The sequence below is a fragment of the Pseudovirgaria hyperparasitica genome, assembly GCF_010093815.1.
Source record: "Pseudovirgaria hyperparasitica strain CBS 121739 unplaced genomic scaffold EJ05scaffold_12, whole genome shotgun sequence".
Classification (NCBI taxonomy): Eukaryota; Fungi; Ascomycota; class Dothideomycetes; order Acrospermales; family Acrospermaceae; genus Pseudovirgaria; species Pseudovirgaria hyperparasitica.
Genome location: NW_022985560.1, coordinates 1,237,706 through 1,255,067, shown reverse-complemented (window position 1 = coordinate 1,255,067; position 17,362 = coordinate 1,237,706). Strand labels below are relative to the sequence as shown.

General features: G+C 51.0%; 7 protein-coding genes across 7 annotated transcripts; 5 read left to right on the top strand and 2 right to left on the bottom strand.

Annotated features, from left to right (window-relative positions):
• The first annotated feature begins 165 nt into the window (after positions 1 to 165).
• Positions 166 to 2,815, top strand: EJ05DRAFT_512756 (alpha-actinin-2). Its single transcript, XM_033748365.1, has 4 exons — positions 166 to 395; positions 486 to 552; positions 620 to 2,212; positions 2,267 to 2,815. The coding sequence occupies exons 1-4, from the start codon at positions 340 to 342 to the stop codon at positions 2,459 to 2,461; spliced, it is 1,911 nt and encodes a 636-aa protein (XP_033598677.1). The 5' UTR covers positions 166 to 339; the 3' UTR covers positions 2,462 to 2,815.
• A 648-nt stretch (positions 2,816 to 3,463) lies between these two features.
• Positions 3,464 to 7,219, top strand: EJ05DRAFT_467519 (Pkinase-domain-containing protein). The gene is made up of 4 exons (XM_033742847.1): positions 3,464 to 3,930; positions 4,079 to 6,140; positions 6,191 to 6,290; positions 6,343 to 7,219. The coding sequence occupies exons 1-4, from the start codon at positions 3,911 to 3,913 to the stop codon at positions 6,753 to 6,755; spliced, it is 2,595 nt and encodes an 864-aa protein (XP_033598676.1). The 5' UTR covers positions 3,464 to 3,910; the 3' UTR covers positions 6,756 to 7,219.
• A 110-nt stretch (positions 7,220 to 7,329) lies between these two features.
• EJ05DRAFT_478235 (uncharacterized protein) lies at positions 7,330 to 8,115 on the bottom strand. The gene is made up of 2 exons (XM_033744414.1): positions 7,987 to 8,115; positions 7,330 to 7,926 (listed from the first exon to the last, which is right to left on the bottom strand). Exons 1-2 carry the CDS (start codon positions 8,073 to 8,075, stop codon positions 7,761 to 7,763), a joined length of 255 nt encoding a protein of 84 aa, XP_033598675.1. The 5' UTR covers positions 8,076 to 8,115; the 3' UTR covers positions 7,330 to 7,760.
• A 184-nt stretch (positions 8,116 to 8,299) lies between these two features.
• EJ05DRAFT_539994 (CAF1-domain-containing protein) lies at positions 8,300 to 10,275 on the top strand. Its single transcript, XM_033749570.1, has 2 exons — positions 8,300 to 8,961; positions 9,010 to 10,275. The coding sequence occupies exons 1-2, from the start codon at positions 8,512 to 8,514 to the stop codon at positions 10,066 to 10,068; spliced, it is 1,509 nt and encodes a 502-aa protein (XP_033598674.1). The 5' UTR covers positions 8,300 to 8,511; the 3' UTR covers positions 10,069 to 10,275.
• Positions 10,276 to 10,571: 296 nt separating this feature from the next.
• EJ05DRAFT_478233 (peroxisomal copper amine oxidase) lies at positions 10,572 to 13,220 on the top strand. The gene is made up of 3 exons (XM_033744413.1): positions 10,572 to 11,288; positions 11,340 to 12,590; positions 12,636 to 13,220. Exons 1-3 carry the CDS (start codon positions 10,835 to 10,837, stop codon positions 12,995 to 12,997), a joined length of 2,067 nt encoding a protein of 688 aa, XP_033598673.1. The 5' UTR covers positions 10,572 to 10,834; the 3' UTR covers positions 12,998 to 13,220.
• Positions 13,221 to 13,582: 362 nt separating this feature from the next.
• Positions 13,583 to 14,405, top strand: EJ05DRAFT_93818 (uncharacterized protein). The gene has a single exon (XM_033750082.1). It carries the CDS (start codon positions 13,646 to 13,648, stop codon positions 14,249 to 14,251), a length of 606 nt encoding a protein of 201 aa, XP_033598672.1. The 5' UTR covers positions 13,583 to 13,645; the 3' UTR covers positions 14,252 to 14,405.
• Positions 14,406 to 14,883: 478 nt separating this feature from the next.
• On the bottom strand, positions 14,884 to 16,901 carry EJ05DRAFT_93809 (DUF1766-domain-containing protein). The gene has a single exon (XM_033750081.1). It carries the CDS (start codon positions 16,632 to 16,634, stop codon positions 15,048 to 15,050), a length of 1,587 nt encoding a protein of 528 aa, XP_033598671.1. The 5' UTR covers positions 16,635 to 16,901; the 3' UTR covers positions 14,884 to 15,047.
• Positions 16,902 to 17,362: the final 461 nt, after the last annotated feature.

Below are 17,362 nucleotides of genomic sequence, written 5' to 3'. Positions count from 1 at the left end.
TGTTCACTCAAATCATCATACGCACAGTTCTACCTCCACATTATCCTCACACTTGATTAATTAACCATTTGTTGATCGCCACCCCCCTTGGTCCGTGGCAGAAGGACCCGCTAAGGCCCCTAAACTACGGGCACGATCCCGGCCGCCTTGGGATCAGTGGTAGCACCGCACCGCCGCACCCACCAGCACCACTGTTGTCCGTTCGTACCATTTGTTTAGGTCTTCGGTCAAGCAACAAAACAACTGCATCGCAACCACTTCCTACCTCGCGGATCTACCCGAACATACGGCGTTGCATGATCCTCTTCCTCAGTCAAGAATTCGCCCGGAGCGATTGAAATGGCTCTAAAAGGAGAGCAGTGGATTACGGTGCAGCAGAAGACGTTCACCAAATGGTAGGTACCTTGCGGGCGGGGGTCAAAGAGGAGACGCCGCCACGACTTCGCGGGACCACGCACATGAGACTAATTCTAACCATGCCACAGGCTGAATAGCAAATTGACTGCTCGAGAGGTCTTCATTAAAGACCTTGTTAAAGATTTGTCAGATGGGGTGAGTCTCACAGATACCAGATCGTCTTGCTCAGACGTTATGATCCGCGACTCATCCCCCGTTATAGGTTATACTCATTCACCTTCTGGAGATACTTGGAAATGAATCCCTCGGTCGTTATGCCTCCCGTCCGAAGCTTCGAGTACAGCAATTCGAGAATGTCAACAAATGCCTGGATTTTATCAGGGCAAGAGGAATACAGATGACCAACATTGGTGCGGAGGATGTTGTAGATGGAAACAGAAAGATCATACTCGGCCTCATATGGACATTAATTTTACGCTTCACCATTAGCGACATTAACTCAGAAGGCTTGAGTGCGAAAGAAGGTTTACTATTGTGGTGTCAGCGCAAGACTGCCTGCTATGATGATGTGGACGTCCGAGACTTCTCAACAAGTTGGAATGATGGACTGGCATTCTGTGCCCTCCTGGATATACACAGACCCGACCTGATCGACTATGACAGCCTAGACAAGAACGACCATAAGGGGAACATGCAGCTTGCGTTCGACATTGCAGCTAAAGAGATTGGCATTCCAGATTTGTTGGACGTGGAAGATGTATGCGACGTCCCTAAGCCAGACGAGCGGTCGCTCATGACGTATATTGCTTACTGGTTTCACGCCTTCTCGCACATGGAAAAGGTGGAAAATGCCGGAAGAAGGGTTGAGAAATTCGTACAAAGCATGCAAGGAGCATGGGAAATGCAGAACTCTTTCGAGAAACGCATGAAAGAACTGCTCAGGCAGATCGCTCAACAAAATCAGATCTGGCAAGAAGCGAAGTTCGACGGCACATATCTCGACGCTAAACAACAGGCCCAGGCACTGTCCAGCTACAAGAAGAAGGAGAAACGCGCGTGGGTGGCAGAGAAACAGGACGTCACGGGTCTACTGGGCAACATCAAGACGAAGCTGAACACATACAGGCTAAAACCTTATGAGCCACCACCGGAATTGAGCATAGATGCGCTCGAACAGGCGTGGAGCGGGCTGATGAAAGCAGAAAAACATCGAAGTCAAGCCATCAACGAAACGATCAGAGATATCAAGAACAAGCTACGTAGAACATTTGCGGACAAGGCTAATGACTTCGCCCTGGCTCTGAACACACTGTCAACGTCAATCTCCGGTCTCGAAGGAGATGTCGAAGATCAGTCACGCCATACTCATAAGCTTGCAGAAAGCCTGGATCCTCTAGACAAGTATCTGGATCTGATAGCAGACCTAGACGAGCAGTGCGAGGAAGCCAATATTGAAGAAAACGACTTCACTACCTTCACATACGAAGAATTAGAGTACGAACTGAATTTGGTCAAGTCTAGCGTCAATAAGAAGCTTGTTTTCCTCGAGAACCAATTAGTGGCACGCAATATGACGAATCTTACCCCGATCCAGTTGGAAGAATTCGAATCGGTATTCAGGCATTTCGATCGAGACATGAGCAACTCACTCCAGGAAATCGAATTCTCCGCTGCACTGGCCAGTCTTGGACTCGTGTATGACGAAGGCGAGATGCACGACAAGTTCCTCGAGACGAGTGGCGGACGAGACTACGTAACCTTTGAACAGTTCATCCGCTTCATGGTCGACGAGACAGAGGATCAAAACACAGCCGAGCAGGTCTTTGAAAGTTTCAAGGAAGTGGCTGATGGCAAGGTACGTCATTGCATGCTCTTTGACTCGGACTCCGCAAACACTAAATCTATGTAGCCGTACGTCACTGAACTTGATCTGCGACACTCCCTTGTGCCGGAAGAAATTATCGATGATCTTGTGAAGAGCATGCCGGAGCACAAGGGGCCGGATTTGCAAGAAGACCGCGACCTTCCCAAATATGACTACATTACATACATGGACAAATTTATGGGCAAGCCTGCGGCGAATGGACATGCAAACGGCCTCTAGGACAGGTGTAGGGGAATTTATGTCGTACAGTCCGGTCTTTACGAGAGGTCGAGCTTTATTCATTTAATTAGATCAGCGATTATTGCATGAGAAGGTCCCTCTGGTTGGGTATTGTGGACCTTTTTAGGCGCGGATAGGTACGAGGAGTTAGGTAGTAGTAGTAGTATTGATATAGGCCACGGGCCTGTGCCAATAGAGGTTCCATCAAGCATGCAGTGAGGATTACATACTACCTCTCGTTGTTACAGATGGAGTATCACAGTGTCTCCTATGTCCGGATGCCACATGGTCTGGGAAATCCCACAGTGCACTTTTTTAGCATAGCTAGACGCCAAGTGCCCCTACATACTACGTATTGGTTTGATACACGGGCAGGGAGCGTTTCAGGGGGTCTGTGTGAGGTGGGCACACTTGAAACAAATTGGTGACTCTGCTGGTCCTGACTGGTCCCGCGCCGCAGTGCGCCGGTCGTTATCTTCTCCTGGGCGCATGGTGGGGTGGGATCTTCCGCAATGAGTATTGCAGTGCCGATGAGCTATCTGCAGGCTTTTCAAGAGATCATCGTGCCGACTGCAATACAAACAGACTTGCGATGATGGATGGCTCAAGTGTGTATTTTTACTGCCGCGGAGGCAGACGATAGTTCGGGCGGCCGGTGAGGGGTGTTGGCGGGGCATGGATCCATCACATTGCTGCAAGTATAATGCTGAAATCTACGTTTGCTAATGAAACAGCCAGAGCTAGGGCCAGGTAATTACAAGGTACAGGAATGAGTGGTTTGGCGAGTTCAGTAGCTGTGTATTATTTGACCAGGAGAAGAGGCAGTAATAGGCAATAGGCAGAAGGCAGAAGGCAGAAGGCAGATAATAGTGAGAATTAATATAGCGACAAACCTTGTGCAGCGCGCGCCCAACCTTAGGCACAGGTGAATGTGGGCGACCCGCGCTATGAGACGGCCGGTCTTGGCTAAACCTGCCCTCCATTCATTTCTCCCTCCAAACACTCTCTCACAGGCAACATTCTCCCACCTCATCTTCCACCGCCGCCCCCGACCTCGTCCTTCTCCATGCTTGGGTGCTCTACGCATCTTAATCTCGCCGCCAGCTTTGTTAAGTCGCCTACTCGCGTCCCACGACGCTTTTGATCGGACAACTGAAGAGCGAGCGCTGGCTGGACCATTCACAACCTTTGTTACGACACAATCACTCTACGGAGACACCACTCCACGCTACCCCCTCACTGTTCGAGCGTACATGAGAGTCCATCTCCCTCTACCGCTATCGAAATATTATTAGTGCAAGCTCGTGTTTGGCTTGTTGAGATTGCAACAACTCCACTGCTTGCGCTCTTACCTGACCCCCTGTTCAGCTCCAGCAACGGCTGCACCCTTGAGATATCCTAGCGACGGGACCAATTCAACTCATAAATACACTTCGACCGCATATCATCATGTCTCACTCGAACAACCCGTATGTCGCCCCTCTCTTTCATGACTTCTATCTCGCAACTCCCAACAGGCCTAAGCAAGCTACCTATAGAGCTTTCAAAGTCCAGCCTGGAAAGGGAGTTATGCGTGCCAGATATGACTGCGGCAATCAACCTGCTTACACGTTCCAGACTCTACTCTCGTGAACAATTCATGAACCCGGGCCCTGCCCCACGCCCTCCGACCGATCGCCCCCGCCTCAATTTGACGCCTTCTGTTACCAACTTACCAGGAAATATGACTGGACTAAGCCTACAGTCACCTTCAGCTGCCAGCTCAACGTCCTCGCTGCATAAGACACAGACTGAGCGCAGTTCCAGTGCTGGGGATGGCGGTGCTAGACAAGGCTACGCTAAGATCAAAGAAGAAGGTATTCTGAAGAGCGTCTTCTGGTCAGAGAAATGGCTTGTCCTTCGTGACTTCCAACTCGACTTTCTGAAGAGCCACCAGTCGACCAAAGTTTCATTTTCGATCCAGCTGCGCGATGTTACAAACGTTGCCCGGTCCGAAGATCATCCTTTCGCCTTCGAGATCATTCGTCATGCGAATCCATCTTCCAGCGGAGCGTCTCCTCCTCGCGATGGTCCAACGAAGTCTCTAATCTGCAAAGTAGATGATGATGACAGTGTATATGGCTGGATTGACGCGATTTATAACCGGTGTCCCAGCATGGGTGGAGTCAGCAATCCCACAAACTTCACACACCGAATTCACGTCGGCTTCGACCCTACAAGCGGTGCGTTTGTTGGCTTGCCACAGGAATGGGAGAGGCTACTTAGCGCATCTGCCATTACCAAGGACGACTATGCAAAGAATCCGAAAGCTGTGCTGGAGGCTCTTGAATTTTACACCGAAAAGCTTGTCAAGCCTAACAATGACCCTAGCTCGACGCCAACTTCCTCCATTGAATCTAATAAGCAGCTTGGATATAGTGGCGGAAACGGCATTGCCCCACCACGACCAGCACCACCAGACAGCTACTATGGCAAAGACAGCTATAGTTCGGGCAGGGGAGATGCTCGGACGCCACCTAATCAATACGCATCTCAAAACGAGAAAGCAGCTTCGGATGCATACCAGCAGCAGAACGAGGCAACTCGACAAGAAGAAGATCGTCGTAGAAGACGTGAGGAGGAAGACCGCATGCGACGCGAGCGCGAACGCCAAGAAATTGAACGACGAGAACGCGAAGAGTTGGCCGAATACAACGCCTCTCTCCCGAAGACCAAAGTTCCTCTTGCAAAGCAGGAAATTGGAGGTTACGGAGACACCCCTGCTAGCAACCCTGACCGTTACAATCCTTCGCGACCAGCTCCTCAGACCCCGACAGCCGCCCGACAGCAGCAGCAGTCCCCTGGATCGCTACGACAACCAATGACAGCACAACGACCGGCCCCGTCAGCTCCGTCGACACAGAATGGAGCAAATGCCTTTCCTAAGCCCGGTCAAACCAAGCCAGCTCCGTCTGCACAAGCAGCGCGGCAGCAGGCGTCTGGACCACGATACGCGCCGCAACAGCAGTCGTCGCCGCAAAGACCAGGGAATGGTGCTACTCAAGGAAATGGACAGAGTCGCATCCCCGCTGCGCAAGCACCAAAGCCATTAAACGTGCCCCCGAAGACAGCGCAAAATATCAATCAAAGTCAGGCCGTCAAAGCTGCTGAGGCAGCACTCACAAAGAAAGAGGATATACCTCAACTTTCGTCGCACTCGCAGCCGCAGCAGCCGCCGCCATCGAGCCGCAAAGATGTCCGCATGTCGAGCATGTCAGAAGCCGAAGTCATGGCGAAATTGCGAGAAGTGGTGTCCAAAGAGAAGCCGCTCGATTCTTACAACAAGCAGAAGAAGATTGGCCAAGGTGCATCTGGTTCGGTGTATGTCGCACGAATTCGCGAGGGTGCAACTTCGCCCACCGCTCGTGACATTCTTAGACAAAACGGACCTAGATCGCAAGTCGCTATCAAGCAAATGGATCTCAGGAATCAGCCTCGTAAGGAACTGATTGTCAACGAGATCATCGTCATGAAGGACAGCAAGCATCCGAACATTGTCAATTTCCTAGATGCTTTTCTGCAAGAAGAGCAATCAGAACTCTGGGTAGTTATGGAGTTCATGGAGGGTGGAGCATTGACAGACGTTATTGATAACAATCCATCGATCAGTGAAGATCAGATTGCGACCATATGTCTGGAGGTAAGGAATAGCCTCCAGCGAAACGACGTGATGGCTAACATTCTATTTAGACATGCAAAGGTCTTGAGCATCTTCACAACCAGAACATTATACATCGTGATATCAAGAGCGACAATGTCCTCCTGGATGCCAGAGGAAACGTTAAGATTAGTAAGTGGACCAAACCCGCGTAATGCGAGAAGTAGAGACTGACTTTCTGAAGCCGATTTCGGTTTCTGTGCCAAGCTCACGGAGCAACGAAGTAAAAGAGCCACCATGGTGGGAACGCCATACTGGATGGCACCGGAAGTCGTCAAGCAGAAAGAGTACGGTAACAAGGTCGACATCTGGTCCCTGGGCATCATGGCCATCGAAATGATTGAATCTGAGCCGCCGTACCTCAATGAGGAGCCTTTGAAGGCGCTCTATCTCATTGCCACCAACGGCACCCCGCGTCTGAAGAAGCCAGAGAAGCTCTCAAAGGAACTCAAGGCCTTCTTGGCTGTCTGTTTATGCGTCGATGTGAAGAGTCGGGCCAGTGCCAGCGAGCTCATGACTCAAGACTTCATGAAGGTTGGGTGCAGTCTGAACAGCCTTGCCCAGTTACTAGCTTTCCGCAAGACCGGTAGCCACTAGAGTGGCGCTGCGCCATGAGTTGCTTCCTGGATTTGATATTTTCTGCGTCACGAGCACATCGACACGATACCACTTTACGAGGATGGCGGATTTGAAATTTTTACTGCATGTTGCGCTGCCCTAGGATCCGCGATTTGACGACAAGGGCGACGATTTGAATGACAATGGTTATGATCAGAGATATGAAACTTGAACTGTACTGAATGATGTGTCTGTGATAAGAAAATATGCGCTACATTGATGTCACTAGATGAAGGGGTTGATGAGGGTACGCAGGTACCACACGTGTGGAAGCAGGAGACGGGACAATTACCAGCGTTGACTGGCGTGCACTGAAGCAAGCAAGCGTTTCTTGGAATTTGATACCGGGCGTTTGAGATGTGTGTTACGTCCGTATTACTAGAATCTTAGGACTAAGCGTACTTAATAGAGCGAAAATGAGCGCTTCATGCTTTTGTATGGGCTGGAAATAGTCCATGTATCAGTTGCTGATGCTAGTTGTTTGTGTGAGTGACTAGCTAAAGAAGGTGAAGTGATCGAACGCTTGAAGACTAGACTTTATTGCACCTATCGACTCCCATTGCCAGACTCCGATAAGTCGTCGGACGGATTGTTTACTTATAACATTACGTCTGTATAGAATCTGAGCCGGTGGGAAGGACTATATTTCGTTCTTTCACTTCGTTAAGATCAATAAAGGTTGACTGGAATATAGACCTTTGTGCACTTCCTGTTTCATCAGCTGCGGTAACTGATCTAGGGGCAGGCTTTACGAAAGGACACTTCGTTGGTCGACTTTCTTGATACGGTAAGCTAGGATGATGTTGAGTACAATTCCCGCACTCCCGAACATGTCACCGCCTGCCCATAGGCTTTTCCTTGTAGCTGTATGTCTCCGCCATGGTATATATGTACAGTTCAACCACACGCAGCGTTGGACACCGCAGGCTTCCCAAACGCCTTGAACAAAAGATTCCCCGTTCTGACCACGTTACAATGCACATTCTAGTGGTGATCATCCTTCTTGTCATGTCCGTGGTGCTCCTCCTTCAGAAACACGGCTTCGAAGACAAGGTAGCCGGCAAATGCAACGGTGGCTATGCCGAGACCAGGGAAGGCGCGCCGGAAGCGATTGCGTGTGCTGAAGGGTCCTGTGTATCTCCACGCTTCACTGCGAGTTGTCAGAACGTTGTATGGGTGCGACGGAGGGTATACTGAGGGGTCGACGAACTATCGCTTCCATGGGTCGTTGGCTGGCATGCCGGATGATGCGGCGAGCTTTTGCGGGTCGAAGCCCGTGAGGTTGGGTTTAGGAGCCATTCTGCGCGATCAGAGCTACTCCGGTCAGCAATTGGTAATGTTGCGAGGTGATAGTCGTACAAATAGAGGTTTGTGATGTGTTGAACGTTCTGCGAGCCGGACAGAGGTTGCTGTGAGGGCATGAGGTTATCGTTGGTCTGGGGTGAGGTCGATTTCGTGGATGGCCCGTGCGTGCTCTCTTGCTCCGGATCTTCGTAGCTACCTGTCATTGAGATTCGCAATACATTCAACGACACACAACAATACTCAAATTCCACCGTCCAATCACTCCACGCCGCCCTCAGTGTGTTAAGTGAAGTCACAGATCTAAACGCCAGGTTTAACGTTACCCAGCGACGCGTCTCCTACATATACTCAAGCCTCTCGCTACTGCGAATGAACTACTCAAGCACACGGCGGACGTCAACACTCCTTCACTATTCATAAGTCGGGCGTTATGGCGCGCCCCGGGGGGCGCTTTGCGCCTCAGAACATGTCGAATCCTTACAACAATTTCAATCAAAATGCTCTCCAATCGTCACATCTCCCGCACCCGGGTCAGAACATACCGTCACAAAACCTCGGTGGCCACCCAGGCTTCGGCGGCGCGAACCCTAATCTGAATGCTTTCACGTCTAGCAATGATCTTGGTTTAGGAGGTGGATTTGGCAGTAGTGCGGGCTTTCGTGGTAGTGGCGGGGGTACAGGTCTGGACAGCCAGACGGCAAGAGCGGGATTTGCGCACGGCGCTGCGTTGCAGCAACAACAAGCTCATGAGGCAGCGGGTATGGGTGGTCTAGGTACTAAGGCCCTTAGCACTAGGATACGAGAGGTGTGGAAGACAAATCTTGCGCAAGAGATGGAGATGCTAAGAAACTTGATCGAGAAGTACCCATACATTAGCATGGCAAGTTTAATATGTCTTACGGAGCCACAGATTTGCTAATTCGGCCAGGATACGGAGTTTCCTGGTGTTGTCGCGAGACCGATGGGAGAATTTCCGACAAAGGCCAGCTATCATTACCAGACCGTTAGATGCAACGTCGATCTTTTGAAGATAATACAGCTAGGTGTGACGTTGTTCAACATCGAGGGAGAGGTGCCACCCGTGCAATTGGAAGCGGGAACTATTGGTCGACCGGGCTATGGCAACAATTTGATCATGTGCCCTACCACTTGGTCTTTTAACTTTTCCTTCAACCTCGAGGACGACATGTACAATGAGGAATCGATCTCAATGCTGAAGAAGTCAGGTGCAGACTTCGATAAGCACTCGCAGCAAGGAATTGATCCTCTCGCATTTGGTTCTCTGCTCATATCATCTGGCTTGGTGCTCAACGAGGATGTACATTGGCTCTCATTCCACTCAGGATATGACTTTGCGTACCTGGTCAAGATCATGTGGTCTCAACAACTACCTGCCGACGAAGAGGACTACCGTGAACTAGTGGCTAAATACTTTCCAAGCATACTTGATGTCAAGTTTCTCTGGCGCCACGCTCGTAACCTTCTGGCCCGGAATCAGTTATCCTCCTCCGCAGTCACGATACTCAGCAATCTTGGCACCAAATCAGGACTTCAAGATCTTGCAGATGAACTTGGATGCCAACGGGTCGGCACACAACACTCAGCCGGATCAGATGCATGGCTTACGGGGACGGTCTTCTTCCAGATGAAGAACAAGATCTTCGACGGCCAGATACCCCATGAGATGAACGGGCAGATGTGGGGCTTGACAGGTGTGGGAGCACCTGCATCAGCAGCCGCGCAAGCGGCAGCGATGGCAGCACAAGGCCACTCAGCGAACGGGAATCCAGCTCTTGCTAATGCTTTCCAGATGGGGTATCACACGAATTCTTCGAATACGCAGAGAGATGGTGCCCCGAGCACCCCGACGACCAATGCCGCTGGTCTTGCCTCGGGAACCCCAGGTCCCGGTCATGGGCACGGCCTCGGAAGCATGACACCAGGCGGAGGCTCCGGCGTGTTCGGTAATTTCTCGTACAAAGGATAGAATTGTGGTACTCTTGTATTGTAATATATTAGCATCGCTGCTCTTTCTACGGTACCGCAGCGATAAAGGGACGGTTTGAATTAGACCAGGCGCTCGAGTCTACTAAACCCAGGTGATGGGCTTACTATCGGACGGGTCAAGGCGCTCTTATTAGGAAAATAATGATATTCCTCATTTGCAATGCAATTGAAATCATTCATTGGCGTCCCATGGTGGAAATGTCTTTGGTGATATGAACCGATATGAGTCTCGTTCCAAGCATGAAGATGGAGACACGCCCATCTCTCCTGTTGATTACGTCTAGGGTTTGTTCAAGGGATTTTTGTTATTGCATCTGTTCATCAACATGCCTTTTTACCTATCTCATTTGGTGATAATGGAACTTGAAGGAGGTCGAGGGTTAGTCATGCTCATGCTCAGGACAACCCGATTAGGAAATGACACCCGGTCTCCACCTGGGGCAGCCGTATCCATATGATATCACCCCGCGTTCTACCAAAACACAGAACCCGTCCGAAATGGCTGACAATATCGCCTTTGTCATAAAATAGAGGCAAACACATCGCATTGATTCTGCGAGGACTCCGCACTCTTTGTCTCCAATCGGACGTGGACATCCCATGCTATCGATGCCTCTTTTACCCATCATATAACCTCACCAGCGCCCAGATGGCTTCTACTCATCACATTGAAGCTTCGCACTCTGCTATACCCCACTTGTAGCTTACTTTCTATCGAGCCTCCAACCGCTCTTCAGACACGCACAATGGTTCTCGAGCGCCTCAAGCAAGTCGCATCTCATGTCACCGGCAACACACCGCTTCCGCATCCCTCCGATCCGCTCTCAGAATCCGAGATCGAAACTGCCGTAGCTATTGTCCGAAGGGAGCACTCCAATGTTGCTTTCAATGCTATCACGCTGTGGGAGCCGCGTAAGGCTGAGATGCTAGCCTGGGTTGCCGACCCAGCGCATACTACGCGGCCGCACAGAGTCGCCGAGGTGGTAGCCATTGGTAAGGGGAGCAAGGTCTACGATGGTCTTGTGAGTCTAGACGAGGGCAAGATCGTCTCATGGCAGTACACACCGGGTGTGCAGCCATTAATCACGATGGAGGATTTGCAGATTGTCGAGAGCATCGTGAGGAAAGACCCGAAGGTTATTGAGCAGTGCGGACTCATTGGCATTGGACCGGAAGAAATGCACAAGGTGTACTGTGATCGTGAGTCACGTGTGTTTTAAAGAGTGATTATGGCTAATTTGTGATATATAGCATGGACAATCGGATTTGATGAGCGCTTTGGCAATGAAGTCCGGCTGCAGCAAGCTCTTATGTACTACCGCCCTGATATTGACGACAGTCAATACAGCTTTCCGCTCGATTTCTGTCCCATTTTCAATGCTGACACGCATGAGATTATTCACATTGATGTACCCCCTGTCCGTAGGCCGATCAACAAGGCCCCTCCAAACAATTACCACGCCGAGGCAATTGAGAGAGATGGTGGATACCGCACAGATATCAAGCCTATCCATATCACTCAGCCAGAAGGTGTATCGTTTACCATGGATGGTTGCATAGTCAACTGGCAGAACTGGTCACTTCACATTGGCTTCAACTACAGGGAAGGCATCGTGTTGAACAACATCACTTTCAACGACAAAGGCAACGTTCGACCCATCTTCTGGCGACTTTCCTTGGCTGAGATGGTTGTGCCATATGGTAATCCCGAGCATCCTCATCAGCGCAAGCATGCTTTCGATTTAGGCGAGTACGGCGGTGGTTACATGACCAATAGTCTTTCGCTAGGCTGCGATTGTAAGGGCGCAATTCACTACATGGATGCAGCTTTTGTGAATCGCGCTGGAGCCCCGACAACTATCAAGAACGCAATCTGCATACATGAGGAAGACGCCGGAATCTTGTTCAAGCACACTGATTTTCGCGATGATACGGTCACAGTAACTCGGGCTCGCAAGCTAGTCATCAGCCATATTTTCACGGCAGCTAACTATGAATATTGCGTGTATTGGATCTTCCACCAGGACGGAACTGTGCAGCTCGAGATCAAACTCACGGGTATCTTGAATACATATGCCATGAATCCTGGTGAGGACACCAACGGCTGGGGCACAGAGGTGTATCCAGGTGTCAACGCACATAACCATCAGCACTTGTTCTGTCTCCGTGTAGACCCCAACATTGACGGTCCAAACAATACTGTCTTCCAAGTCGACGCAGCTCAGGGTGCAGGCGAAGTAGGCTCAACAGGGAACAAATACGGTAACGCCTTCTACGCAAAAAAGACAAAGTTCGAGACTGCAGAGCAGAGTCAGAGCGACTACGACGGCGATTCTAGCCGTACATGGGAGATGTGCAACGAGAACAAGATCAATCCATACAGTCACAAGCCCGTCAGCTACAAACTCGTCAGTAGAGAAGTGCCAAAGCTCTTACCGAAAGAGGGCGGCCTGGTGTGGAAGCGAGCCGGCTTCGCTCGCCACGCTGTCCATGTCACACCATGTATGTTCCTCCTGCTCCTATACCTAACAGTACTGACAGACACAGACGACGATAGCCAAATCCACCCTGCCGGCCGTCACGTCCCACAGACCAGCGGCGAACCTTCGCAAGGCATCCCGGCGTGGATCTCTGCCAATCCGTCTGCGCCTATCGCCAACAAGGACATTGTGCTCTGGCACACCTTCGGCATCACGCATTTCCCCTCACCGGAGGACTTCCCCGTCATGCCTGCTGAGCCGATGACGTTGTTATTGCGACCACGGAACTTCTTCACAAAGAATCCAGCTCTGGATGTTCCGCCGAGTTATTGCAGTGTGCCAAGTGGGAAGAAGCAGAGGTTTCCGGGGGCTATGGCGGGGGTGGGTGAAAGCAAGGCGGCGAATCCGAAGAAAGGGTGTGGGTGTTAGGGCAGGCTGTGAGTAGGATGGAGGAACTTTATTCGATCGAGAGGGTCCATACTTCTGCAAGATTCATGCTTATATTCAATCCGAGGCTGAGTGAGACTCCATTTAGACCCGAGCTTCACCAGATGCGCGCTCTACACAAGGCTGACAATCTAAATATTGTAAATTTCCACTGCTGTTGTTGGTTCCTACATGAGTCTGAACGGACAAGGTTAATCCATGGATAAGATGCATGCCCAGAGCCCGATACTACCATGACATGTGTGTGTCCGCCTGCCCCAAACTCCGAGCTCTCCTAATGCATGTCATGAGGCTTCGGAGTAGCCCCCCAAACTCGTCTATGCAATCTATCTATATCTCCACACCCCCCCCCGGATCTCGGCCGCGTCGCGTCCGATTGCTTGCCTAGCGAACGCTAGCGGATCGTACCGCGTTTCGTATGTCCCTACCGAGCTACCTTATCCAGCCTAGCGCCACATTCCAAAGTGAAACTTTGTGAGCAGTCAGTGAGGTTCGGACTGTAATTATGCGTTGGGCCTGTGGCTTGTCTTTTTACGGAATGACGCGCCCTAGGTAACGTAGTGGGGTGGGTATTCACATGGGGTTGCGAACAGCGTGTTCTGGGGTAATAATGAATTTGAATATCCATGGATGGGATACATATATACCCATGCTTCGTGTGACTCCGGTTCGTGTCAAGAACCTTTTTCACCCCTTTCCATTACGGAGATGCTCGGGGAGTCTTTGATATTACCCCCTTTGTTCCCTCGGGTTAATACCTGTCTCCCTCTTCGCAATCTATGGTCTGTCTGTAGACTTGTGTTCTTCTGCATGATAGCTCTACTTGACGTTCTTTCTGACACTTTCGTCGCTATCCTACCTATTTCGCCACCTCCTCCTGATTACCTCCCAGTAATATCGCTTCTACACTCACTCACCACCACCACACTTGCGATGCAGATCCACGTCTCCGCCATACTACCGCTCTTCCTCCTCCTCGCACTCTCCCTCGTCTCCACCGTCGCAGCACTACCATCACCGTCATCGCCCTCATCCTGTCCATCCGCCATCTGCGCCGTCCGCGGCACTCTCCGCCCATTGACAAAACCATACTGGACGAGTTCTAGCTCGACGCACAGCAGTAGCAGCAGCAGCAGTGATCCGGCGGTATGTGCGGTGCAGTGTACGAGGGATACCAACTGCGCGACGTTTGCGATTGGTGCGGGTGGATGTAGCCTTTTTGACCGGAATATGTAAGTTTGTCCTTGTCTGCATTTTGGGGGGGAGAGGGGGTTTAGTTACTGTCGGGGAGAAGTCAGGGCGAGATGAGGAGTGTTTGAGAGGGGTTAGGAATGGGACTGCATTGGGGACGGTCGAGCTGACGAGATGATGTGCAGAAATATACTTGTGGATCAAGATCCGCAAGGTGCGAATGTGTTTTGGGCGAGAGGGTGTACTGGGTGTGCGTAGTTTGTGGGATCGAGGGCTGGTCTGGCATGTGCGGATGGAGGAGGATGATAATGATGATGATGAAGGAAGAGATCGCGCGATGGCTGGAGTGACATATGCGTTGCTCAATGAAGCCGTGTGCTAGAGCGGAGCTGCCTAACGATTTCACACAAAGATGGAGCTGTGGCCTAGTTAAGATGAGTCTGTGAGGACATGGTGATGGTGCGACTGTGCCTTTACAAAGTGGTGGACGAGCGTTCTGGCAGCTCCTGCTCATATCCTGCGGCCTAGCAGCACTTCACGTGTTGGGTCAGAAATCGCCGAGAAGACTAATACATACCGGTACTCGTCTACCCAGCTCTTGGATTTCCAGTCCACTGGCTCGGCGATATCCCATTCTGAGGACAGGTATCATGAGTTCGATCCAACAGACCCAAAACTTCCGGCCATGCCAAGACAGTCCATTGAAAACCTTGCGAGCGAGTAATGGCAGTTCTGTATGGCGACGAGAAGGGGGCTGAAGGATGCAGGACACAAGAGTGCGGAAATGCCGCGCATCGGTTTGTCCAAGTAGAATACTTCTGTCATCATATCATCGCTACTATCATCTACCCAGATTTCTTCCACTTTCGTCCCATTCCACCCACCTCCTACAAACCTCATCTACTCTCCTGACACCCTCCAGAGTGGCTTCGACCTCAAACCATTCGCGATGCGTCGTGCCGCACGCACACTCGATATCGACTTGCTGGTCGGCAAGTTCGAGATGGATCAGCCGCTCGACGCGCGTTGCGTGTGGAACGTGGCGAACGCCGTTACCAGAACTGCGCGCGCGTCTATGGTCAGGTCGCTGTTGATGAGTCGGCTGGAGAGAAGCACGGCGGGGATGTGCTCCAGGGGATGCTGCCGGTGACGTTGCTGATGATCCTGACGGGGACACAGCGGGAGAACTCGCAACATACGGATAGTATCTGAGCAGATTCGGTACGGTGCCGCACTGTTGCCCCCACTCGCGCATGCGCCGCCAGACGTTGTCCGTCCGCCCTATCTTCAACAAGATGGTAGCTGGCTTTGTAAGCTTTGTGGACATCTTCCCCAAACTGTTGGAACGGGCGCTGGAGTATTCTGAGAGCACGTCACTTGCGCGACGGCCGCGTGGGATGTCTGGTCGGGCGGATAAGAGTGTGGACGAGGTGCGTTGTGGTGGTGGTGAGGTGGTGGAGGGAGTCAACCAGAACATATAGATGTATCCCGGCTCGTCATGCAACGAGGGTGGCGATGAGAGATATCGTAGGAGAGACATGCTGATCGCGGGTGGAAGGGACGTAGGAATCGGAGATTTCATATTTTGTTTGGGTGATCTCATGGGATTGGTTTGCTGACCAAGTGAATTTGCTGGGCTGACCGAGCTATCGCTGACGGTCTTTCGTGCTGGTATGCGTGAGATAGTTGGGTTGACAGTAGCGCTTTGATGGTTCGGAGCAATTTCTGTGCTGTGCGGTCTTGACGCTTCCATTGGTTTTTGATATGATGGGCGAATGGTAGTGGACTCTTGCTGCCTTTGTTTTGCCTCTCTTCGCCTGACTTGTTTCAGCCCGTCGTGATCGGTATCAGTCGAGCCGCAGCAGAGGAACTGCCAAAACCCTATCTTCCTGGGCTTCGCGGCAGGCTTAGACATGTACGGTGGTTTCTGAAAGCGCGAGTCACTCCGCCGTGCGATCATGACGGGTCCAGAAACGTTCTCCCATGTCCTTGGCCGAGCAATGCCTTGTGTTGGCGCATTATATCGCTCTGAATGATCTTGCCGTGTACGCTTCTGTATACTTCGAGCTTCTTTCTCTGGCACATTGTTCTCGAATTCCAGCACACCAAGTCTCTGTACCAATGTATCTATACTACTCCGCTCTCTTAAAGGTATTATTGTTGTTTCTTCTTCAACTATGTCGAGATCGTTGTTCCGTACCGTAAGCAGGTCGGCTTGGTCTTGATGTTGCCAGCAAAAGAATGCTGCGGCATCTCGGTCATTACCGACGGAGACTACTGCGAGAACACCTGATGGTCGCTTAGTTTTCACGGCTAATGCTCGTCTACATGGTCTTCCGCTCGAGGTTATGCCCTTACACGTTGTCGAAGGGTTCTTCGAATCAGAACGAGGCAGTAGAGCTTCGGGGGTATGATGTATAACCGGCATAGCGGTGACCTAGATAATGAAGGTAAATAAGGCTAGCATAAATCGAGGCTTCAGCAGTTACAGCAGTGTGCCAGCATACAGTGCTCCGGTGATGGGCGAGCACAAACTGTTTGCATTCACAGTATGAGCGTCTACTCTTTATCGTTTGCAGTGACAAGCAAGCGCCTTTTCTGTGGCAAAATGCGGGCTTGTACCTTGAACTGGACCGTAAGTGTCCATGCTCGACGGTCTTCATAGAGTTGCGCGCGCATGAATGGACGATGGCTGGGATTGTGGTTGGGAAATAGACGTGGGTGGACTCGAGGGAGCAGTCATCTGTATCAGCCACATACACAGCCGCATATATGTGGCGCAGCACATTGCTTGCATTCAGTGACCAGAATGATGAATGCAGCTCACTAACGCTTCTTAAGTCTAGGCAGAATGTCTAATCCTCGAATTTTAGCTTTACAGTCTAGGTTTACCATGGAATACGCTGCCTCAACAGGAATATCAAGGGTAGCAGCACTCCGCACACATAGACTACCTGATATCGTCCTTTTTGGCGAAGGAGACTTCTGCTGCACTCTGGCGATCAACCGCCGGGTATAGATCAGACGCGCCATACAAGGTATGCCCGAGACGCCGATTTCCTGTGTTCCATGCAAACGTAGTCAGCAGTCCGAGAAAGTTAGAACTGTTGGGTGATTAAATGCTTGAAAAGGTGCAAAGCTAACCCAAATAAGCTA

Bases quoted from the DNA above. Each gene is read 5' to 3' on its own strand.
- EJ05DRAFT_512756 (XM_033748365.1), top strand. From the start codon at position 340: ATGGCTCTAAAAGGAGAGCAGTGGATTACGGTGCAGCAGAAGACGTTC. The intron at 553-619 runs GTGAGTCTCACA...CCCCCGTTATAG, and splicing joins TTAAAGATTTGTCAGATGGG to GTTATACTCATTCACCTTCT. The intron at 2,213-2,266 runs GTACGTCATTGC...AAATCTATGTAG, and splicing joins AGGAAGTGGCTGATGGCAAG to CCGTACGTCACTGAACTTGA.
- EJ05DRAFT_467519 (XM_033742847.1), top strand. From the start codon at position 3,911: ATGTCTCACTCGAACAACCC. The intron at 3,931-4,078 runs GTATGTCGCCCC...TACACGTTCCAG, and splicing joins ATGTCTCACTCGAACAACCC to ACTCTACTCTCGTGAACAAT. The intron at 6,291-6,342 runs GTAAGTGGACCA...GACTTTCTGAAG, and splicing joins CAGAGGAAACGTTAAGATTA to CCGATTTCGGTTTCTGTGCC.
- EJ05DRAFT_478235 (XM_033744414.1), bottom strand. From the start codon at position 8,075: ATGGCTCCTAAACCCAACCTCACGGGCTTCGACCCGCAAAAGCTCGCC. The intron at 7,927-7,986 runs GTTCGTCGACCC...GACAACTCGCAG, and splicing joins AACGACCCATGGAAGCGATA to TGAAGCGTGGAGATACACAG.
- EJ05DRAFT_539994 (XM_033749570.1), top strand. From the start codon at position 8,512: ATGGCGCGCCCCGGGGGGCGCTTTGCGCCTCAGAACATGTCGAATCCT. The intron at 8,962-9,009 runs GCAAGTTTAATA...TAATTCGGCCAG, and splicing joins AGTACCCATACATTAGCATG to GATACGGAGTTTCCTGGTGT.
- EJ05DRAFT_478233 (XM_033744413.1), top strand. From the start codon at position 10,835: ATGGTTCTCGAGCGCCTCAAGCAAGTCGCATCTCATGTCACCGGCAAC. The intron at 11,289-11,339 runs GTGAGTCACGTG...TGTGATATATAG, and splicing joins GCACAAGGTGTACTGTGATC to CATGGACAATCGGATTTGAT. The intron at 12,591-12,635 runs GTATGTTCCTCC...TGACAGACACAG, and splicing joins CGCTGTCCATGTCACACCAT to ACGACGATAGCCAAATCCAC.
- EJ05DRAFT_93818 (XM_033750082.1), top strand. From the start codon at position 13,646: ATGGGATACATATATACCCATGCTTCGTGTGACTCCGGTTCGTGTCAA.
- EJ05DRAFT_93809 (XM_033750081.1), bottom strand. From the start codon at position 16,634: ATGCCGGTTATACATCATACCCCCGAAGCTCTACTGCCTCGTTCTGAT.